This window comes from Platalea leucorodia (genome assembly GCF_965183815.1).
Source record: "Platalea leucorodia genome assembly, chromosome: 23".
NCBI classification, from domain to species: Eukaryota; Metazoa; Chordata; class Aves; order Pelecaniformes; family Threskiornithidae; genus Platalea; species Platalea leucorodia.
Window position 1 is genome coordinate 2177804 of NC_138845.1, and position 23359 is coordinate 2201162.

The following is a 23359-nucleotide window of genomic DNA, read 5'->3' on the forward strand; positions in this document are numbered from 1 at the left end:
TACCTCCGATGGCCCTTCATTCATCCCATAACCTTCCCCTGGATGCACACAGCGCTCTTTGGCCTCGTCACACAGCAGGACACACTGTACCGCCCCGCTGTGATGCTTTACCACCCTTCTTCGAGGGCAGGTGCCAGAGCCGGGGTCCGTCCTTGTGCCCTCCGAGGTGCGTTAGGCTTTGGAGGAGCCAAGCACGTAGATTTGACAGTGGGACTTTCCTGAAGGCATGAATTCATCTCGCCTACCTTGAGATGTCTTCACCTGAGCATCACTTTAGAGTCGCGGGGGGGAACAGCTTTTCTAGGGCATGAGTCATCTGGGCTATTTTGCAGACGAGCCGTACCTGCTCTGCCCAGGGATTTCACGTGTGGTTTCTCATTTGTGTGACTGATACAGTGCCCGTGGAAAGTTGCCCTCCCAGGTCAGTTCGGTTGTGTTTTCTATCAGCCAGCCTATGGCAAGCTGCTAGCTTCAGATCAGTATTTCCTTTTTCAAACTGGCTTGATGAGAAAATCACAACTGCCTGGGTCGGGTTAAGAAACTGCCATTTCTCTTTTCGCAGCCGCTGCCAAGCTGAAGTGAACTCGGGTGGCTCCTGTGCCCAGGCTGGCTCTGGAGAGCTTTAAGATGAGGTGCAGCTGTCTTTTTTTTGTGCCCTGATAATCAAAGATCTGCTCTGCACGCCTGAGAGGGTCGGAGAGGAAAAGGCACCCGCGGAGCCCGGTGGGGCACCCACAGCCCCTCTCTGCTGGGGAACCCTCTGGCCCCGGCCCTTGGCGGGGGCCGGGGAGGTGGGAAGGGCAGGACCCGCCGCGGTGGGACCCCCACCCCTTCCCAGCTGGCTTTAACCCCCGAGCAAGCCCACGCTTTAACCTTTAGAGCACTTAGGGTGCTCGGGCAGCCCCAAACCCCCCGAGGGTGGACGAAGAGCCGGCGTTTTGCTGTCGGTGCAGGACAGGCTGGCAGCGGGGACCCAGGCTGGGCTCCGGACCGGCGGCCACGGAGGCCGTGCCGTAACGGAGGGGTGGCAGCCGCTGATGCCAACGTGCCCCGCAGCTCAGAGCAGTGCCCGGAGCGTGCCAGGGGCTTTTGTTCATTCTCCTGGTGTTTAGGAAAACACAGTTTTGCCGGCTATTATTTCTTTATTTCTGGATACAAACCCTCTGGGCATTTTAAAGGGAAATAAACAATTTGCAGTCACTCAGGTGCTGACATTTGCAAACTGCTGTAAACTTATAGGGCCCCTTTCTGTGAAAGCGTTTGGCCTGAGCTGCTCTAATGAAGAAGGCAAGGAAGAGCAGGTAGCGGTCACGTATGCATGCGATGGGCTTTCACGCGACTGCCACATCGGAGTTGCTTTTAAGGATATATTAAAAAGGCAGAGGTCTATAGAAACTCCTGCATAAGTCGGGCTGTGCCTTGCTTCGCGGGGAACGCGCGGTGAGGAACCCACCAAGTTGTCCCTGTGCCTGCAAATCCCATCGGAGAGGCTTGAAATGGGAGGTGCGGATTTGGCACCCGCTCTAAGGGAAACGCCGAAGCCAGCGAGTTATTGCATTTGCTCCCGGAGTCGGGAGAGGGCGTGCGGTGCGGGGCGGCGGACAGGGTTTGCTACAGAAATATTTAGTCAACTCGAAGCTAAAGTTTCGAAAGCTAAATTGAGAGCTGCTCCGGCTCCTTCCCCAGCCCATTGTTGTGGTTTTACAATCACATTTTCCTGTTTTTAAAACAAATGTTTTTCTCTTCCCTGGGGCTGTACGAAAGCCCCGCAAGAGCAGCAGGGGAAGGTGGCCGCAGGACCGCGCTGCGCCCGGGGGCCGCAGACCTGGAGCAAACCCACCCACCGGCATCGCCCCTTCCCTCCCATCGCCCTTCGCTTTGCGCAACGCGCGGCAGCGCTAACAGCAACGGGAGGGCGAAAACAGGCAGGCAGAAGTGTGATTATTTTTTATTTTTAATTTTTTTTTTTTAAGTCGATGGTTCCTCTTTACTGTGCTGTGGTTTCACGCTCAGCAGCAGGACGGTGAAGGTATTTTTGTAGGTCTTATTCAAGGAGTGTCTATTTAAAACAAACTTCTGGGCTGCCAAGCAAATGTCATTGTTCAGTTAAAAGCACAGGCGGACGACGGGGCTCGTGGGGAGATGGGTCGGCTGGTGGCAGGGCTTCTGCCGCTTCGGCTGCCCGATGGGTGCTGTGAGGTCCCCGACGGTCCTCGGGGCCCAAGTCCCAGCTGAATTCGTACGGAGGGCGGACATCCCGCGGTGTATGCAGAGGTGGTGCAAGACAGGGGCCTGTGGAGGAGCAAAACTATTTGTTATACAAGTTCCTGTATGCAGAGTGTCTGCACGCTCCCAGTGCTTTGCATTTAAATATGAATAGTTTTACATTTACTGAATGAGAGTCAAGAAGTTTAAATGCTGAGCAGTAGCTCTGCCGAGCTGCTCCAGCTGTGCCCGGCCTTTCCAGGCGGGATGCAACCGGGGCCAAAACTGCACCAGGAGTGGGCTAACGCTTGCCCAGCGTGGCTAGGACCTGCTCAGCCCCTGCTCTGGCCCCACATCCTTCACTTGTACGGCTGAGACCCTGAGATATGAAACACAAATGCTTCAGTGCCCAGGACGCAGCCCGAAGACCCGATCGATCGCCCCCCGCCACCCAAGGCACCGCTGGGCGCCTCCTTCCCAGCCCAGCCGCGCGTTGCCCAATGCAGGGTGTGAGCTGCTGCTCCCGTATCGTACATCAGCAAATAAAAAAGGCATCAAGCACTCTTGTGCCCAAGTCAGCAACTCGCCCACCTGCTTGCTGGGTCGGCCAGTCCCTCTGCTGCTGGCAGGCTCAGCGGGTTGGCCTCGAACCCTCCCGAGCATCCCAAATTCAACCCCCAGCAGAGAAGAAATGGGGGAGAAAAAAGGAGGAAGGCTGCGATAGGAAGGCAGGGGTTGGGAGGAATGCTTTAATCCCTGCGTGTGCCCCAGGCAGGCTCCCCGCTGCATTTGCGGCTGCGGGGGGCTTCGGTCAAGCCGTTTGCAGAGGGACGCCAGGCAGCGCCGTGCGGGGTCTCCGGTGTCGCCAGCACGAGGCCGGAGTTGAGGCCAGCAGGAGGGAGGTTTTTAGACAGGATCTAAGGAAACGGGGCCGGTTTCCTTTCCAATCGCATCTCCAAACCTACCAGTGCTCAGGCATGCTGCCTTGGGTGCCGCGTTAGCCGTGGCCGGGCTCTGGCGTGACGGGGCTTGCGCGGACGCGGGGAGCAGAGGCAGCTTTATCTCCCCTGCTGTGCACCCCGGTGGGGTAGGTAAGGGCCCTGCCTTGGTCTGTAGGTGCAGATAAGGGCGTGCTTGGAGCAGATGCTGTGCGCTGCAGGAGATCAGCAGCTACAGAGTGAGAGCAAATGGTGATTTTCAGCATTTGTAATGAGGCTAAAGCGTCCTACTGCCAGCCTGTGAGTCCCTGCTGCAGCCCAGGGAGGCCAAAATATACCTGAAACAAGCACAACCCTATTTTCCCCTGGAAAGCAGGAGAAACCTTCATTTTTTCATATTTTGTGAAGCCCACAGGTGTCCCAGGAGGGCCAGACCATGCACAGCCCTGGACCAGCCCTAACGAGAGCAGCGCTTTGTGGCTGCAGGACAGGCAGGTGGCAGGAGCTATGATTTTGGGATGGAAAGTCTGTGGATGGAGGGAGGAGGACACAGATCAGCACAAACCAGGGGGGAGGATGCTGGGCTGTCCCCGAGGCTGTGGGTCCCACCTGCGGCTCTGTGTGCTCCCCTCTGGCTCAGTCAGCCCTTGTGTTGCTCAGGTAATTACGGAGCCACGAGGATGCAATCAGTCCCGGGGGGAATGCTGGCTGCCGTGTCCCTAATTTTACCAGTTTCTTCCCTGTGATCAGCAGGATCCCCATGCCTGAACGCAGCCCTCCCGATGCCGGCAACAGCCAGGCGTTCGCCCGGTCGCCACTGCACACCACCGTGGAGATCCCGGGGAGCTTTCTGTTCCCAGGGCTCCAGTTAGGACAGCCCCGTGCCAGGAGAAAGCTGGCTGCAGCCCAGATTCCCAGCACGGCTCCATAAACCGGGGCGGGCCAGGGAGCTGAGCGCACGTCAGAGGACGCTTCTCCTCCGGGGAGCATTGCTCCCGCCTGATCGAAACCGCAGTCACTCCTCACCTGCCGCAGCCCCCACCTACGTGGCCTCCCGCTGTTCCAGACGTTCCCGCTCGCAGCGGGCAGAGAGGCTGCCGGCAGCAGGCGTGGGAAGGGGAGCGTGGCAGCCCTGAGCTCGGGCGGGCAGGAGGTGCCGGCGGGGGGTCTCCGAGGTGCCCCTGGATGGAGGACGGAGGCCAGGAGAGCTGCCGAGAATAGGGCTGCCTGTGCCCCCCGTGCACGGGTCCTCCCAGGGCATATGCCCAGCCTCGTGCCTCCTGCCATTTGGGGGGCCAGGAGTGCACCCCCAGCCCTGGAGACGTTCCCAACCTTATCCTTGCGTTTTCCAGCTTGCTGCATGACTTGGGAGCATGGTGTGATGGGTGGGAACTAGAAAAGCACACCCGGCTGCTCAGCAAAGGCTTTGGTGGGCGACCACCACCGTTGCCCACCCTCCTTCCCCCTCCCAGGCAGACCAAGACCTTCTTCTGCCTCTCCTCCACCCCGAGCGCCGGGGCCGAGCCCGTGCGGGGATGCTGCGGGAAGCCTCCCCGCTTGCCGTGAGCCGGCTGCCGGGGAGCTCGGACGAGCCCGGGCAGCCTTGAGCGTCTTTGTCTCCTTCATCCGCAGTCTGAGGGTTGCACAACGCGTGGGGGTGAAGCACATTCATCTCCGCCGATCAAAATAGCACGTTTCTTTCACAACCAGCAGCGGGCTCTGCACATGTCCCACTGCCCGGCCGCAGCAGAGCCCCAGCCCTGCCGGCAATGGTCTGTAAGGGAGCAGAGACTCAAGAAAGGGAAGCGGTGCCTTGCTTTCCAGGCTAAAAATATTGGCTGCGCTTCCAAAATAATCTTGGTTGAATGATCTCGACTGACCCCAGGCTCCAAGGCTGCCGGCTGTTTCGGTTCCCCAATAACTGCAGTCTGAGCTTTGGCTACCTGGGTGCAGGAAGCTCTCGGTGGGATCTCTTTGCTGTTGGAGGTGGGTTTTACTCTTCGCGTGCAGGTAATTTCTGAACGGAGTTGTAACGGAGAAGCCAGGCTGCTTTTTCAAAATGTGACCGTGAAAAAATGCACAAATTTCAAAGCTGAAGGCAGAGACCAGGAAAAACTCTGGTTTTCCAGCCCCCTCCAAACCTGACCTTTTATTTGAGCTGTTATTTTGTAAGAGAAAAACACGCGCTTCCTCCAGGATGCCGCGGGGAAGCTTCCCACGGGCTACGCCGGAATGGGGAGCAATCTGCAGGAATGCAGGGGCTGGCGGAGCCCGGGAGGCCCAGCCCTCGCCCTTCCCACTGCCTCTGAGCCTTCGGGAAGGATGAACCGGGGGGAACGTGGAGCACTGAACAGGGGAGAGAGCTAGATGGGGAGGACGAAACCCTTTTTCCTGCTGCCGCCCAACATAAACCATTGAGAACGGTCCCCACCAATCGCACCGTTGGTTGGCTGCACTGAGTAATATGCAAATTTATGCAGAGTGGGGCCTGCTGGGACTTACGTTGTGAAGTTATTGACTGTTCTCAGAATGAGCTGTCATAAAAACATTGTTGTGGCAATGCTGGTGGTGTTGGGGCTCTGGGAGCACGTCAGCGTCCCACCTCGGGAGGCTGCCTGAGGCGAGGACGGGGGGGCCGCAATGCGGACGCCCCAGCCGGGCGGGCGATGCTGGGGCGAGCCCCCGCAGCCCTGGGGTGTCTGTGGGTCCGCTTGGCGCTCGCCAGCGGGGTCAAAGCAGCTCACCCACCCCAGATTCCCGGCTTCCCATTGCTCGTGCAGCCGGAGAGGCTTTCCGCCTCCTTGTGTCCCTCTTGTCACCGGTGTGGTCCTCCCCACTTTGCGGCGTGGTCCTCCCGTGGTCCCAAAGCACAGCGCAGGCTGGCGCACACGTGGACCCCCTTCCCGGGGGGTTCTGAGCCTGCAGCAGCCCCCAGCCACGCGCTGGCTTCTTCACCAGCCTGGGAAATGGTCAGTGCTTTTGCAGCTCACGAAATCAAGGACATCAATGCTGCTTCCCCGGCCGGTTGGCTTCCTCCACTGGCACGGATGCTGAGGTTTCCCTGCGGTCTCCCCCGGCTTCAGTTTGGGATTCATTTGCAACCATCTTACATGACTAGCACTTCTGTTCCGGTGTTATCTTCCAAATCAGAGAGGCATTAAGTGTAACCTCCGTAATTATGAGTTAGTAAAAAAGCCTTTGTCCCCTCCCTCTGTTTTTGCTACGGACTGAACCTCCATCAGGTGCTCTTTGAGAGTCACGCGTCTTCTCAGAGGAGCTTTTGCCAAGCATTTCCACGATGAAACTGTGGATCAATGAGGTTTTGAGAGTTTGGAAATGAAAGGGAAGGAAAGGCCGATCCAGAAGAAAATGGGCATAAATGAAAGGGAAAGAGAAAGCCCCAAAGGTGAGATGCACCGTGAGCAGCTGCAGTTTGAGCCTCCCAGCTTCAGAAAGTGCCGAAAATAACCACTTGGTAACTGGGGCTTACAACTGTGTGCCAGCCTGTGTGCATGCATGCATGCTTGATATGTAACTTCCCATATTCTCTTCTGGTACCGTAAGAGCGAGCAAAATAGCTCAGCAAAAACACAGCCACTGCCCACCCGTGTTTCGGTGTTTATCTCACTGCATCTGCCCCGATTGACCTCCGGAGACGCAGGGCGCTGCAGCCGAGCGGCAGCTTCTCCAGGTCTCCTTGCTCTGGGAAGAGGCAGGGCTTTGCTCTGCATCTGAAGTGATTTCTTCTTTGGAAAAGAGAAGTGTAATTCAGTGGTCAGAGAATCCCCCGCTCTCTGGATTTCCTGGAAATGCAGCTGTCCTCTTGCAGGGGAGCTGCGGCCAAATAACCGCCGTCGGAGGCTGCTCACCCCGCGGTCAGCAAGGAAATCTTGGGCGACACCGCCCTGCCTTTGAATGGGATTTGAAGCCCCTGAGCACCTCCTTTGCCCTGAATTTGGCTCATTTTCTTTCTTTGCGGCGCTAGGTCCCCACCGTGCGCTGCGTGGGGATGCTCCCGCTGTCCTGCCCGCAGCTCGTCCCCTCCTCGTCCCGTTGTGTCCGGCTGCGACGGGAACTGCCCCGGCCCGGCCCCGATCCCCCGGGAGGGTCCGGGGGGAGCTCCCCCAGCGGGGCGACGGGAGAGCCCTGACAGCAGAGCGAGTCACGGGGAAACGCGCAGGAGAAAGGTGTGGCTTGAGCCTGCAATTTGATGTAATTTCGGAGTTTTACTCGGGGCTATGCGGAAGCGCCTACTCCAATTAGGTCTGCAAAGCTCTCCTCGGGTTAGGGCCTTCCGCCAGCGCGTTTGCTGCCCCTTTTCTCAGCAGTTTGGTGGCTTGGACATTCACCCGGGATGGAGGGGACTCAGGGGCAAGGCTGGCTTCTGGTGACAAGGATTTGAACCGTATTCCCGCCTGCCCTGGGTCTTTCTAACCACTCGGCTGAGGAATTGCTGGAACAAGCTGCTCGCGGTCCCTCCTGTTGAAGCAGGTCTGCTCTGTATAAAAGAATACTGTGTTTATTGGGTATGAGACAACGCAGCTCCCTCCTCCTGGAGATGGGGGTGCTCCCATGGGTGAGCAACCTGAGTTTTGGGTCTTGCTCTAATGGGCGCTGCATTTGCCGTACAGCTGCTGAGAAGGTCAGGGTCGAGAGCAAGGGGGCTTCGAGGAGAGGCGAGGGGAGCTGCTCTGGTTTAGGGTGGGGAAGAGGAGGTGAAGGAGAGGTCCTACCACAGCCTACCGCAACCTGAGGGCAAGTACGAGACAGCAGAGTCAGCCCGTGCCCAGGGTGCCACACGATAGAAGGAAAGGCAACCGGGACAGTTTGAGGTTGGCTGGTCCAGGCTGGGCAAGCGGAGATGTTCTGCAGAGAGGTGGAAGGTCTCCAGCCTTGGAGATGACCAGCCCGAGCAAGGCAAAGCCACGACCGGCCTGCCGTGGTGGTGGGGAGGGTGCTGCTCCGAGGAGGAGGCTGGACTGGAGCCTCCGGAGGCCCCTTCCCACCAGCACTCCAACCCCGGCACATCGGCCTGTCCCACGGTGGCTGTAGCACCGGCGGTTTAAAAAGCAACCATCGCCCAGTCCCCATGGGACGTCGAGACGGGAGGTACTGAAGCCTGACCGGAGTGTCAAAAACCCGGGGCGCTACATGCTGGATGGGTGAAAGACAACTTAAATATTCATGTGGGTGTTAGAGCACCTGAAAATACTGCTCTGAAAAGGCATGTTTGGCTCAACTCCAATTAAAGAGCTGCTATGCTCCTTAAATTTAAGGCAGACCGTGATCCGCGTAATATTCTGCATTAATAGTATTTAATTTTCAAAGAGAATACACTTAAGACTAATATAAATAGCAGTGGAAAAGGCTGGCAAGCTTCATGGCTCCTTCCTGCTTGCACATCCCATATCTTTCTGGAGCCACCCTTATTTTTACCAGCCGGATGCATCAAATCCAAATGATGTGACCGCTTGAAAGGACTTGTCGTGGGTGACCCAGTCCCAAGGAAACGGGCAGGAAACGGCACCAATCCGCCAAAGACAGCTCCTGTTTTCGGCTTCGCGTCCTCTGCGCTGCCATACAGCTCTCGCTGCAGGCTCTGCTGGATTTCAGATTTTGTAAGCAAATCCGCGGTGGAAGAGTCTTTTCCAAAACTTAATTAAGTGAATAAGTCTGGGCTCAGGGTCCAGCTGCAAGAGATTTTAAATGTGCAGTTCCTAGTTTTTCCTCTCTAAACGTCTCTGTGAATCGTACCCGACTCTAGCACAAAGCAGCGTCCTGCCCGAGCCGGCAGGTTTGGGAAGCGAGATAAAAAGCTGCAGTAACGGCAGAGCTTCTTACCGAAGAGCTCTTGCTGCAAGAGGCGAGTTTCTTAAGTTCCTGCATGTAACCAGCCTGAGCCTGACATTTTCTGTGTCTGGGATTTACAAGCTGTAGCGAAGCTTCTCTTGCGGCTCACTGATCTCAGCGGGATCGGTTTGGTAGGACCAAGCACGGCACGGGTGGTGGGGAGGGGCCGTTGAACCCTGCGGAGGTTAAATTCAGCAAGCACCTTACCGCGTGACTTTTTTATGATGTTCAAAAAAATGAGATGTTGAGATAGAACTGAAATAATCTCCATTTGAAGCAAGCATGTAAACCGAGGATGGCACCACGTGTCCAAGCAAAACAGCTCAGACAGAGCGGCCCTCCAAAGCCCGCGGCTCCAGCAGTTAAAGCCGCCACCTGCCAACGCTTTCAGGCATGTTGGTGGTGGGTTTTACATCCCACTGAGCTATCGCTGGGGCTCGGCACTGCTGTTCCTCGTGGTACAGACGATGCTTTTCTGTTTGCCCTGCGCCAGCTCGCCGCGCTGCGCGCTCTGCCCCGCGCGTGTGCGCGCATCAGGCGCCGCGGGAGCACCGGGAGGGCTGTGGGCGCCCGGGTGGCCCTGGGAACACGCAGTGGCCGGGCACCACGGACGCGGGGCGGGCAGCAGCGCCCGATGCGGTGCGAGGCCAAGGCCACCGGGATCTCAGTGCACGGCAGGTGCTTTTCCAGCCCGGGGGACCGAGCCGGTGCCGGCTGGGGAGCTCTGCACACCCACGCCGGGCTGCAGAGAGCTCATGGAGCCCCATTTTGGCCTGAGCACCCGAATCCCGGTTCTGCCCAGAAGTGCGGGATCCCCAGGCGGGTCACAGAAGGGTTTGGGATGGAAGGGACCTTCAAAGGCCATCCAGTCCATCCCCCCTGCAACGGGCAGGGACATCTTCAACCAGATCAGGGTGCCCGGAGCCCCGTCCGGCCTGGCCTTGGATGTTCCCGGGGATGGGGCACCCACCGCCTCTCCGGGCAACCTGTTCCGCTGGTCCGAGGGGCTTGAACCCCCCGCCGGGTGCCGGCTGCACGCACCCCCGCTGCACCCCGGCTCCCAGCGGCGCGGCCCCGCTCGGGCCCCGCTCGGGCCGCGGGGGGCGATGCCGGCGGCGGGCGATGCCGGCGGCGGGCGCGGCCGGGCCCGGCCCCGGGGCGCGGCGGCGGCGCCATTGGCCGCGGCGGCGGGGCGGTGCCGCCCGCAGACAACGCTCCGTGGGCCGGGCCGGGCCGCGCCGCTCCGCTCCGCTCCTCCCCGCCCGGTTCCGGTGCGGCGGCGGCGGCGGCGCAGGTGGAGCCGAGCCGCTCAGCGGAGCCCCGCGCCCGCCGCCGCCCAGCGCGGCCCGGCCGGGGGCCGCCCCCCGCTCCGCCGCCGCCTGAGCCCGCGGACGCGCCGGCCTCGCCTTTGTCCCCCGCCCGCCTCCGCCGCCGGCCGCAGCCCGGCCCCCGCCCGAGGTAGGCACCGGAGCGGCGGCGGCGGCGGGGGGGACGTTTCCATCGCGGCCTGGGGCGGGCGCGGGTCTGCCGCCCCCGGCGGGGTGAGAGGCCTCCCCCGGGCCGGGCCCCCCTTCCCCGGCGGGGTGAGAGGCCTCCCCCGGGCCGGGCCCCCCTTCCCCACGCAGGAGGGGCCTCCCCCGGTCCCCGTTCCCCCCACGCTCCCGGGGGGGCGATGCCTCCCCGCGGGGCGGCCCCGGCCAAGCCCCCCGAAGGGCTCTGCTCGCCCCCCTCCCCAGGCCTTGCACCCCCTGCTCCCCGAGGCCCCCCGGGGCTGGCAGGCTCCGCTGAAGGGGTGCGTGAAGCCGGCTCCTGCCGTGCACCGGGATGGGCTGGTTGGGGTCAGGAGGGTCTCGCTCCCGGGGGCGTTGGAGCCCCGCGGCGCCCGCCTGGGGGTGCGCAGCCTCCAGCCGGGGCTGGGCTGGGGGTGGTGGTGCACCCCATATCGATGGAGAGGTGCCCGCAGCGCTTTCGCCGCCGATATCGGCACATGGAGCACAAGCCGGGCTCTGGGCTCGGGAGCATCCGACGGCCCCGGCCGCAGCGGAGAGCCTGGGCTGGTGCCTGGGGAAGCATCAGGTGATGGTGGCTCGGAGAGCAGCGGATCCAGCCCAGGAGGAGATGGCGTGCCATGCGAACGTGGCTGGGGGTGTAAGCCCGGACAAGCTGCCGGAGCCGAGGAAGAGACCTCAGGTTCATGCGTCCCCGATTCATCGGGCCAAATGAGGTCCGCAGACCTGTGGCCGCCTTCGAGAGCGGGTGTTTAGATATGGTAAACCCGAGCCTGCTGTTTGCTGGAATATTTTTGTTCTGATGCTGTCGCCTTTCCCTTCTGAAGGCCAGCCGGTGCTTGCGGGACGCGCGGCGTTAAGGGCAGAGGAGCGATGGCACTAACAGCTCTGCTGGGTTGCGTCCTCCTTGGGTGCATTGACTGAAACGGCATCTCTCTTTCTCGCTAAATACCTTATTGAGAAAGGATGTGAGCCGCTGCGCTGGGAAAAGAGCTGTCGATACCTCGAGTGGCCCGGATCTGTCTGCAGACTGAGCGTACGAGCCAATGCAGCCCACAGATCTGTGAGTCGTCCAAGATTTGCCCTTCGCTGGCAATCTCCAGGCTCCCCCAAAGCAGATCTTCCCACACCTTTTTCCATGGTAAAGGTATTATCCGGGGTTTGGGCATGTTATGAGGCTCTGCTGAGTAATGGGACGTCGGGAGGCTCCTGCAGAGGCGGTGCTGAGATGTGCGCGGGCCGGACTTGGCTCGGTGGCGGGTGTGCAGGAGAGACGAGGTGTCACTTGTCGTGGGAGAGGAAGGGAAGCCAACGGCCCGAGGATTTGGGCTGTGCGGTAGTTTTTTGGCCAACTGGATGATCTGTAAGTGGTTTCTACCCTGTGTTTGTTCTAGCAGACGGTCAAAGCAGCACGCTCTGGGAGGATGGGGAGGGTGGGCCCCGCTCTCTGAGGGTCCGGATGCGAAACCTCTGACCAGATGTTTGCAGAGGATTTGCAGCCTGGAAGTCACAGCCTTTCTCAGGAGATCTCCAGCGCTTCCTGCTCTGCAGCGAGGATCGGAGGATCTCAGCACTTCCTACTGCCTGATGCGAGCAGGAAGTGGGAGCGTGAAAATGGCAGCAAAAGCGCTTGCGGCGAGGCTGGAAGCTCAGCAGACGTAAGCGCGTGGGATGATGATGAGGTTAGACCTGTCCTAAACAGGGTCCTGAACCTTTTGGATGTGTCATTTGGGAATGGAGGAGTCCCAGCGCAGGGGCCGGTCTTTGCAGGCGCGTATCTCGTCCTGGGACAGCAGGCAGACGGAGGTGCTGCGTGAGTGCACGTGAGCGTGCCTTTTCCTGTAGTTTATTAAACAGCTTTGTCGTGTGCTGCTGGGGCTCAGACGGAGCCTCCCCGGGGCAGGGAGAGGCTTGTGCTTTGGGTTTGTGCTGGGTGCTGTCCGGTGCGGCTCTGATCTGGTAGAGGCGTTTCAACGCCACGCGGTGTTACAGCTGGACTAGCAAAGCGCGTTCTTCGTCTCCTCATGAGGTTGTGGGTCTGGATTTGTGTTGTGCCTCTGGCAGGGATGGGGAATTCAGACCTGCGGTGGCTGGAGCACGCGTGTCCCGACTCTGGCCCTGGTTTCTGTGTTCACACGTCGCTGGGCTGTGGGTTGGAGCAAAGACCCAGCTTGTGGCTGGTGTTAGGAAGGGAGGCTGGTTGCTTAAAAAATCTTTTGAGGTGCGTGGCTCTAGGGATGTGAGTGGCTGCACCGATGGCTTTGGGATACGTGGTTTAAGCCAAACGGTTCTCCTACCATGGGGCACTGGGATAGGACCGATTATTGGGAAGCTGAAAGCCAGTGCTGCAAAACCCTACCCGTTTAGAAACTGTTGAAAGAAAAATGAGGTTTGAAAATGTCAGTAGTAAGGAGACGTTGTGTATTTGGAGCCTGTGGCTCAGATTTTCAGGCTTTTTCCTGTTCAAGTAGTGGGACGCAATGGTATACGGGCTTTTTAAGAGAGTCTGGGAGATCCTGCAATCATGTACTTAACAGCTGGGACCTTGGGGAGGGGGAAAAAACAAACAAGTGTGTTGGCAATGCTCCGAACCAAGGCAGCTCCTTCTGCCCCGTTGCCTGACTCTCGCTGGGAGGTGTGCGAATCTCCTCTCCAGTCTCTGGTTCAAACATCAAGACCTTAGTCCTTCTGATCTGATTGATTACCTTTTGATCTCCATCCAGCCCCGTAGCTGCTCTCTGCTATGGAGGGCTGGGACAGCGCAGGACGGGCAGGTGAGTCAGCCCTGCGAGCTGCCGAGTCCTTCCCGATGGCTGTGTCTCATTGCCTTGCTATGCTCCCCCGAGGCAGGAATGCATCCTTCCCCAGTTCAGGCTTTTCTGGCTTCTTATTAGCAGCTCCTTTGCTGACTTTTGTGTCGTTGGTAAAATGGGGGAGATGACAGGCGGCCAGAGAAGCGTGTCCTGGCCTTGCTGAGTTTGAGCAGTCCGGTTGCAGCTGGGTGGGCTTGTGTCAGACTTGAGCAGCCCTCTGTGACCGAGGCTTTGAGAGCCCCGCGCGGTTCAGCTCCTGGCTGGCACGGCTGGTCTCTCGTCTGCCGTTCTGGCTGCCCTAAAAATACTGCAGAAACCCCTGCCGCTTGCAGCCTAGCAGCCTCGCTGAACGGCTGTAATATTCTCCAGCCTTTGTCGGTGCCTTAACGTATGTGGTTTGTTTCTGGTCAGCCCATTCCCACTTCTTGGGACGTAAACGGGCTGCTCTGCTGAATCGCCTTCCCTGAAGAGCAGGGCTGGGCCTGGAGCATGTTATGGACACTTTTGTCACTCAGAGAAGGTCTGAGTTGGTACGTTTGCTGTAGGATGCGATGGTGTCGTGAAGCTTTCAAGGGGATGTACAGAGTTCAGGAGGCGTGCAGGGGCTGGCGGCGTGCGGTGTTGAGTTGCTAATGCTGTTGATGTTAACTTTTTAGCAGAAAAACTTGGGTCTTGTTAAGCCTAGCCGAAGAAGTTCAGGAGAGCAGTGCTGTCCTGCAGAATGTAGGCAAAGGATTTGTTTTCTTTCTCTGCCTTAGGGAGCTCCATCTTCCCTTGAAACTGTGTTCCAGATATAGCAGCAGTTGCTAACCCTGAATGAATGCGTGCTGAATTTAGGCAGCTCTGAGGCTGCTGTATGTTGCGCAGGATTTGGTCGTTTGGGTTTGAGTTTAGCCAGAGCAAGCGAAGCTGGTATGCTTGGGTGGCATTGTCCCAGTTGCCAAACTATAAATAGCAAACGGAGCCCAAGCTGACTTTGGAAATTTCCCAGATTCACCTTGGAGGAGGAATCCGTGCCAAGGCACATCAGCCCTTGGCAGAGCGGGGCTGAAGGCGGTGAATGCTCGGCATGATGCAGAAGTACCCATAAGCGAGTCGATGAGGTGGCAGAGTTGGTACGAGTGCCATATGTCCGTGTCACTGTGGTCCCTGTTGGGCAATATTTGAGGATGCTGAGGAAAGAGCCTTGAGTCAGTGCTACGCTGTCACCCAGAGAGGTCTTCAGCAGGGAGGGAACGTCCTAAAGTGGGGACCTCCATGGAGGTCCTGACCCCAAGGAGGGGCTGGAGCAAGACAGCGGCTATCTGTTACGCTTCGACGCCTTAGCACATCCGTCGTGTGTATCTGTTCGTCTTCCCTCATCCTAAAAGCGTAGTCCATCCACGTTCGAGGCTAAGTGTGGTGGATGGTGCTCTCTGTTGTCAATGCAAGAATTACGAAGGTGTCTCTAAGGATGGAGTCTTCCTCGGTGGCTGGCTGGCTTGCTTTTTGCACCTCAGCACAGGAACAAACCACACCGCGTACTCACAGGCGGATACGTCGGGCTTCGTCCCGTGAGGTGTTTGTATCCAGGAGTAGGAACGCATGCCAGCAGCAGAATTAGCTCTTCCACAGGATTGCATTGCACAGTTGGATCGAAATACTGCTCACATCAGTGCAAAGCAAACACTGCTGCTGGTCTGGCACGCGGGCACGCTCACCCCGCGGCCTCTCTGTGCCACGGTGAATGACGGCGGGTGCTGCAGGGGGACGGAGGCTCTGCGCTGGAAAGGTGGGTGCTGAAGGTGGGGAAGAGGAGGACGGAGATACAGGAGTTGGGGGAAGAGCTGAGAGTATCTCACGCTGGCCTCCAGAAGAGACTCATTTCTCTTGATGGAGAAGTCTTTCACGTGTGCGGGGCGTCCCCGTCAGCGGTCCCTGCCGGGAGCATCCTCCCGGCGGTTACCCAGCGAGCGGGAGTCGCCGCTGGCCGTACGTGGCTCCCAGCTTTTGGCCCTGTTAGCTGATTGCTCTTCTGGGCTGTTTGTGCATCGCAGTGTGTAACTTAGGATCAAAAAAAGCTCTGCTGATCCTAAAGTAATATCTCAAAGCCAAGACCCAAACCTTTGCTTGTTTTAGAAATGACTCAATTGATGTTATAAGGCATGAAATAAGCAGGTAGGGCTTCCCGGTGTGTTTGGGCTTCTCGACAAGATTGCTCTCGCCTGTACTGATTCGTTGGGTCACGTTAGGTGATCCTGGGCTTTTCGTCCTTCTGCTCTCCTCTCCTACTTTGCCTCTTTTATTCCCTTTCTCCACCTTCCCTTTTACTCGAGTGCACCTAATTCTCCTGCAACTCCCCCTCTGCAAGGAGTGTGGTTGGCATTTGTAGAAATAAAATGGGAAGGTGTCCTGATGTGGTTTGTGTCCCGGTTGTAGCTGGAAGGATCTCAGCCTGTCACTGGGGTCATCTGCTTCTCCGAAAGAGAGCAGTGCGTCCACGGAGCCTCTGGAGCGTCCTGCGGTCCTGCGAGAGCCTCGGAGTTCAGCTCCACGGAGGGTGGAAGCAGGGCACCGGGGCAGCCTCCGGGGAGGAGTGGGCTCCCGGATGCTGCAGGACGGAGTCGGGATGTGGTGCTGGGAGCGGTTCGCGGGGGACGTTCTTGGGCCTTCACAGAAGGAGAATCTCTTACGCAAGGGAGGGGAAAACAGTGTGGATGCTGAGGCTGCTTTTTCAAAAGCCGCTGTTGCGTAAGAGCAAAGCCTTGGGCAGCACAGAAAATGTGGAGAACGTCACTTCCTAGCGATCGCTCAAGACAAAGCCAGGATTGCTCTCTGAATTTCTTCCTTTACGCGTATCCTAAACTTCAAGGCTTATGTAAATTCTCTAGGTTTGCTCACGGCTTGATGCACTTAGGTTGCAGAGGATATGTTTTCCATACGTAGCCTGGGGGTGCAACTACCAAGTGAAAACAGTCTCTTCTGTTCCTGCCGTAGACTCTTTTCTTCATCTAGCTGCCTTCAGCAACACTTAAGAGGCCAGTGAAAGTGCCTGCTTTCCAGCGTTATCTTCTAGCGGCTGCAGGGTGGGAACACTCACAGCAGAGCGGCTGTCTGAGGCGGGAGTGTGTCCCTGCTCCCTCCCTCCCCTTGACAGCCCAGAGCAGAGGAGAAGCACCGTGCTCCTACTTCCCTTGCCTTGCTCAGCCACGTGTTTTGCCGTGTCCTTTTTGCCATCTGTGTGGGCTCTCCCTTGGTCCTCTGGCTTCTCTGCCCTTGTCCCCGGGCTGAGGCAGGGACCGGCACGTGGCTCCTTGCTGTCCCAGGGATGTCAAGGATGCAGGGTTGACTCTTTCTGCAGACGCTACAGAGCACCTGGATGCGGGAGCCTCTGCTTCGCTTGGGGCTTATCTCCTGGCTTCTGCTGAACTCGGGAGCACGCCTGCCGCCTTCTTTTCCTTCTTCCGAGACTGCACCAACACCTGGCTGCAGCTGTCGAGGGGTCCCCAAGCGAGGGTGTGGAGGTGCTGGTGGGCAGACTCGCAGTGTGGTCCATACACCTTGAGAATTGCTTCCACAGAGACCAAGCCTGAGAGCGGACGCAATTCTCCATGGCTCGGGGATGCATCGAAGGCTGATGAAGCTACGGGGCGCTCCTTGTGTGCCTGCGGTCAGCCCCCTTCGTGGCCTTGCTGCTCCCCTCTGCGCTGGGGCTGCGACAGGCTGCATCCTCCCTGCCCTTCTTGGTGGCACTTCTGTCCCCACGGCGCGGTTGCAGAACAGAGCTGCCACCAGCCGGAGGTGGCAGTGTCCCAGAAGAGGGGTTCCCCACGCTGGGGGACAGTCCCTGCCACCGTGCCAGGGTGGTTGGGTTTTGTCTGGGTCCCTGCAGCCACGTGGCTGTCACCTGCTGGCATGGGGCGGGCAGAGAGGACAGCAGCGCTGGCTCACGCCACTGTCATAATTGAACTGCAGCGTTAAGCAAATCTGCGGCTGGTGATCTTCATTCAGAGTGCTCAGCCTCTTTGAAACAGCGGTTTAATACAGGCGGTTTGACAGAGGCCTTAATAAGCAGTTGCTGTCTGGATGATGACTGGAATTGGAGGTGCCGCGTTCCCTCGGATGCCCTGTGTAAGTTTTGGAGGATGTTTTTCTAACAGACTAAGCTGGTGGGTTTGGGGAATTCGGTTATGTAGCACTGTAGACTGTCAGTCCCTGCGTATGACTTATTCCTGTCCAAAAAACAGTACAAAATATATTTTTAGGTTTTGAGTAAGCTGGCAGAGTGTACTGGCATCGGGAGTATTCAAATGCACATGCTGACGAGGTGGATGTGCCATGAACGAGCAGAAAGCTGCTGCAGGGACTGGTTTCAGGTGGCGAGTTTGATTTCTAGAAACCGTAGCTTGTATGTTTGTTTTCCCAGTATCTAAGGGTTGAAATCAAATATGCTCCGAGTATTGCCGTTTAAATTTCCCTCCATTAATCTTAATGTTGGTTGCTAACCGAGACCAGATCTTTCCTAAACAGATCTGGTGACTGGGCACGATCGCAACCCTTTCTTCTAAGGGTGTGCTACGCTGAAGAGCTGCAAGGGTCTGCTTGAGGTTAGAAAGCAAAGACAAGGTTTGGGGTTTGTGGGTGCTCTGTCTGGTTGCTTTGGTCATGTCGGCTCGCTTTGAGGCTCGGCTCAGCCGTCTGTGAGCGCCTGGTCACAGCAGGATCTCTGGCAGCCCTGCACCACGAAGGTGCCTGGGCGGGCTGAACCTGCAGCAACACGCTCTGCTCGACGTGGGCTGCGCGGCGGAGGTGCGGGCAGCGCGGGAGGCGGTTTGCTGGGGTTTTGCTGGATCCCAAGCGGGGAGAAGCAATGGCCATGCTGGGGTCTGGCTGCGCGGTTCTTGGCGGGCTCAGCCGGTCCTGGGGATGCTCAGGGCACCGCGGGGCTGGTGCTGTGCCAGGGGATGACCCGCTGGGCATCGTGCTGCTGCAAACACAGACGCTGTGTCTTGGGTTTTGAGGAATGAGCTGGCACAGCGGTGTGGAGATGGCCTTGGGGATTCATCACAGCGTTTGCTTTGCCTCAAAAGCACGCACGGTGGCTCTACCTTCTGTTACCCAAATCTTTCTTGGTGAGGTGAGAGTTGTTGTGCAGAGTTTCCTCTTTATATCCTCTTATGTCACGCTGCCCCGCCGGCTGAGTGCGCTCAAAATAGCTGCCAATCCCAGTAGGTTTCACTTCAAGGTCTCTATTCTTAGCTTGCTGGTTAGCTGAGCAAGCCGCGTTACTCGGTAGTCATGAGTTCAAGGACCGTAGGGTAAAGACTAGCAAACTTATGCCATGCAGGAGTTTTGTTTGCATTTCATGGCAGCTCTGAAGGGACAGCTTGGGCAGAGCCCTACCCAGCAGCCTCAGACTTGCGTGCTCAAGAAGAGGGCCACATGTATGTGAGTACGAAATAAGAGTTGCTGGAGCTGGTACGTACTCCGGAGGAGGCAGACGGCTCGGGAGACGGGATGACTCAGTATACGAGAGTCTGTTAAGTGGCTTATTGCATCTGACCCATCTACGAGCAGCCTTATCAGATGCGTCTTACTGCTGCGCTGATGGCCAGATACGTGCGTGGCAGGAGCGAAGCAGAAGTGAATGTGGGATGCGGAGCAGTGGCTTCCCAGGAGTGGAACTAGCTGGATGTTCTCAGAGTGTTGCACCGAGGCGGAAGATATCTGCTACACTGGTGATGTTTGGCCCGTCCTGTAAGTGCCTTTCCCATCCCCGGGGGGATTTTTTCCTTCCTTGGATGGCTGTGAATCCTGACTAGTCGGGTGGGCTGGCTAAAGGTGTACGCAGGAGCATCCTTCTGTACGGCCCACGGAGAGCGGCTCACACGTGGGCCTGAACTGAAGCTCTAATCTGTGTCTGGTGGACTCAGCCACCACTGGGGCAGGTTAAGGGCTTTGTGGTTTTGATCGCCCGTACGCGGTCCCAGCTCGTAGCCGCGGGAGAGGAGCAGACAGCGTCAGTCCCAGTTGTACCAGCAAACACAGGACAGGCTCATCTGTTATCTGCTCGGCCGTTTCTGGCTGTTTCATTGGGAGCTCGCCCTTTACCCGCTCAAATCTGATGAAGGTGCTGCCTAGATGGATGCAGAGGGACCCCTTGCTAGTCCTTCAGCAGGACTTAGCTATTTTTGAGAGTGTGTCTGGGGAGAGATCTTGTTTTCCGGACTTCATTTAAGTTCCTGTAACTTCTTCAAACTATTTGAAGCTGTCTGATGCCAGCTCTGACGACCAGCTCTGCTGGGCTGAGATGGGTTTCCACCCAGGAGTGGATCGGGCAGAGCACGCAGCATCCTGCACCCGCGGGATTTATGGCACGGGAGAAGCGAGCCCGTCTTGGGGGTGAAAGGTGCTGGCTGTGGCTTTTGCCGTGTGCTGCGAGGTGGTTGAGGCTCTGTACGTGGGGTTGCTGGGGAGTGAGTGTTGTGTACCGAGTTCGCATCCTGCCTGCGCTGCGGGTAACGGTCACGTGCAGACGAGGCCTTTGTCCTGTGCCTGACTGCTTTTTTTAAAATTTATTTTTAGGTGCTCTCTGGCTTCCTCTTCCTCCTGCGCTGCGCTGCACTCCCTCTTTCTAACTCCCTCTTCTAGGATTGCTTTTTGAACAATCAGTTCCTCCTTAAACCCATTTTTGCAGGCCTTTGTCTGCGCTTGGGAGCTGGCCCAGTTTAGCATTAGCAGCTGCTGGCTCCTTCTGAGTAAGCAAGAACAAATAAAGGTTTACACTGAATGAATCATTTGAGCCTTATCTGTCTTTCAAATTCGGGACAGCTGTACCACTGCTGCGTGGAGTCTGCCTGGAGGGCACAGAGCCTCCTCGGCAAAGAACTTCTCCTGCCAGTGGCCGGGCTTAATGGCTTTGGGCTGCCGATCCGTGCGCTGCCTCAGTGAATTCTGCGTGCCTCTCCGAGCTTATCCCACGCTTGGTTACGAAGCACAACTCTAGAGTAATTCCCTTTCCTTGAAGACTTGCTCCATGCCAGCTTTGCTATAGGCTCCTGTGGAAATTCAGCCTTCGGGATGCTTTGAGTGGTTTGATCACCGTGTGAAAATGCAGACGCTGGCTGCAGAGCATCGCGGTGGGACCCGCGTCGTGGTGGGACCCGTGTAGTGGATGAGCTTTGAAGCAGACGGAGCATGGTTTGTGGGGAGCGAGCTGGTGGCACCCTCTTGGGCTCTCCACTTAGGCAAAGGGACACGGCGGAGCGTCAGCACTGCAGGAACCGTGGTGTGGCTTTGCTGGTTTAAGAGGCAGGATTTGTAGATAAGTACAGTTAGTTGATTTAATAACAGAAACGTGGGAGAAGGGAGGGGAGCAGCAGATAAGCCTTGGGCTCATGCCTGAAAAGTTTTAATCTGACATGAAGGTGGGGAGTTGCACCACAGCCAATATTCTGCTGAGATGAACGGGACAGTTTTTTCTCCCCTTCCCTCCTTCTCCTGCTGTCCCCATCTTCTGGCACTCTAGATTAGACATAGTTTATCCTCTTGCTCTGCAGAGAGGCACCTGTCTAACTGTAACGGAGGTCTCGCCAACAGATCTGGCGTTGTTTAGTGGTTCGGAGGAAGTGCCGGCGCGGCGAGCCTTGCCCGCCCTCCTGCAGCCTAGTCCTTCTCCCAGCTCGCGTCCTCTGGTCGTCAGAGCTCATCAGAAGAAGAAGCAGGCTCAGACACGTGACACAGCGGTGGCAAACGCCTTGTAACTTCTTGCGATTTCCCTTTTTCTTTTTTTGTTTTAATTCTTCAGAGAGTATGTGCTGCAGAGCCTGGCCATCTCTCTGCACCCTCTGCAGACGCTGCAGGGAGGTTTGGCTCTGCGGCTGGATAAACCATTTGCCTGTTGCGATGCTGGGAGCCGCTGCGCTCTTGCAAACTGGAGGCGGTGGTGGAGCTTCCTTCGTGTGTTCACAACCTGCCTTCCCAGTTTGTCTCATCCCACGCCCAAGGCCATGTGTTGACACCGAGACAGGGACATGGTGGCTTGGTGGCTTTGGTCCTGCAAGAACCATGAGGATATGTTTGTGAGACAGAAATCCATCCTTTCCAGCGGGCCAGGCCTTGGAAGGTGAAGATGGCTCTGCTCTTTGCATGGTAGCGGTTGCAAACCTTACTGTTGACTCGATAAGAAGAATTAGGGGATTAAAGCAGACCTTGGCTCCTGAGTGCAAGGGCTCTCGGCACTTTCACTCCTCTACAGAAGATCTGCAGGCTGTCCTGGCTGCTCAGAGCTGGGCTTGTAGCCCCAGCGGAGTGTATTGACGTGTACAGAGGATTGTGGGTTGTCTGCAAGGTCTTCTCCTGCCTTGGCAGTGACTTCTCTAGGGCTCCCTGGAGCTGGGCTTACCCTGAAGCAGTGATGGCCAAGGCTCTTGGGGTGCTTGGAAGGTGATTTTAGGACTGAGGTAAGCTCCTGGGTGAGGAACCAAACAGGCACTCATAACAGTGGTGGCAGAATAAAGTTGTGTTGTGGCAGAAGCTGTTTCCTTGGTTCCACGTGAGCTCTTTCCTGGAAACCCCGATGGATAAACTGCATCCCTGTCTTCTCTGGAGCGTGGAGGCACTGGCGGTGCGTGTGACCTGGCCTGGGAGCTCGAGTAGAGTGTGGAGATGCTGGGCTGCGTATCTTGGGTTGGGAAGGATAGCCCAGAGACTCTTTCCACCTTAAATAGGGAATTTTGAAGCGGGGCTGCGGGATGCTGAGATGGGACAGCCACGCTATGCATGGTGAGCTTGGCTATTATCTGTATTTTCATCTGGCGTGGAGGTGGCACATCAAGCTTGGTCGTTGGCAGGAGGCTCTTCTTCCATGCTTTAGTTTCCAGCACGGGAGTGAGACTAGGGATGGCTGGACCCAGGGATTCGGTGGGAGAGGGGTCTTGAAAGGGGGGTAGGAGGCAAACCTCGCTATTGCGAACACAAAGCCTGGCTCCTGAGATGCAGGGAGGTCTTGCTCTGAGCCCGAAGAGCTGTGGCGTGCCAGAGGAGGAGAGCACGGAGGTGGCACCGAGCGCGTGGTGCTGGAGAAGGGAAGGCCAGGGCGGTGGGACCCAGCAGCATGGACTCCTCAGCCAATGTAATTTCTTTATAAAACTGAATTTTTTCAGCCTTTGCAAAAGCTTCCTATGCATTAAGCTGGCTCTGTAACCCGCCTGTCAGGCCCAGACTGGGGCAGATTGGGGCCAAACCCATGGATCCGTCGCACGGAGGATTTCTGAGGGATACCCCCAGCTAGCCGCCACGAGCCTGTATCGATTGCCGCTTACCTTCTGGTCTCCCTGCCCGTGTCGGCCGGACTCTGAGCGCCCCAGTGCAGGGGTAAGCAAACAGGGCTTGTACAACCCTTACAAAGCCAGGGCTGGAACCTGCTTTTCTAGTATGACAGAGCAGGTCTCAGCCACTCTGCCTCTTTAAAGCAAGTGTACTCAGAGAGGGTTTGGCTTTTCTGCCTATAACTAATTTTTTAGCCATTAGGTAGACGGGGCAAAAGTCCCTGCTGGATTTGTCCAGGCAGCTCATTGCGGAGCCGTTGGAGGTTGTTTGTGTTGCAACGCCTTGTCTCGTGCGGCGAGTCCGGCCCTGGCCGTGCACCGGATGCAACGGGCGTGCAGGGATGCTGAATGCCCCCTTCCTCATCAGCTGGGTGCTCCATAAAGGCAGCAGGAATAATTCACCTGGATTAAATCACAGGTCCTCTCTCTCCTTCCATCTTCAAGGCTCTGCCGTCGTAAACAGCTGCTTACTGGAGTAGGTAAGTGGAGGCAGCCCGGTCCTGCCAAGCCCTCGTGTCCACAAATGACTAAATCCTGCCTGAAAAGTCAAAGTATGAAAACATTATTTTTTGGTTTTGGCTGAGCCTCGTGGATTGCTGGGATCAAGCCATCTTGGCTGCTTGGCGGGATAGCAGAGCCGCTCCTCTGGATGCTGGCTGGGGCTCTGCCCACCTTGCAGCTGGCGGAGGAGGGTGGAGGAAGGCTGGTGCGGACGTGTCGGGGGGCAGGCGGGGTCC

General features: G+C 57.5%; 1 protein-coding gene across 4 annotated transcripts in view; it reads left to right on the forward strand.

The window, feature by feature from the left end:
• The window catches only part of HDAC7 (histone deacetylase 7), an 89293-nt gene that overhangs the window by 22958 nt on the left and 42976 nt on the right, over positions 1-23359 (forward strand). The window contains exon 1 of one of the 4 annotated variants that reach the window (XM_082332590.1): positions 10385-10451. The exons of 1 other annotated variant lie outside the window; for it this stretch is intronic. Coding sequence is in view for 2 of the 3 variants with exons in the window: in XM_082332586.1 (XP_082188712.1) it covers positions 18948-19050 (103 nt within the window). In the remaining variant the exon portion in view is untranslated. Of the gene's footprint in view, positions 1-10384; positions 10452-18612; positions 19051-23359 lie in introns of those variants that run through there. 2 more of the 4 variants (XM_082332586.1, XM_082332589.1) reach the window with 2 other exon arrangements.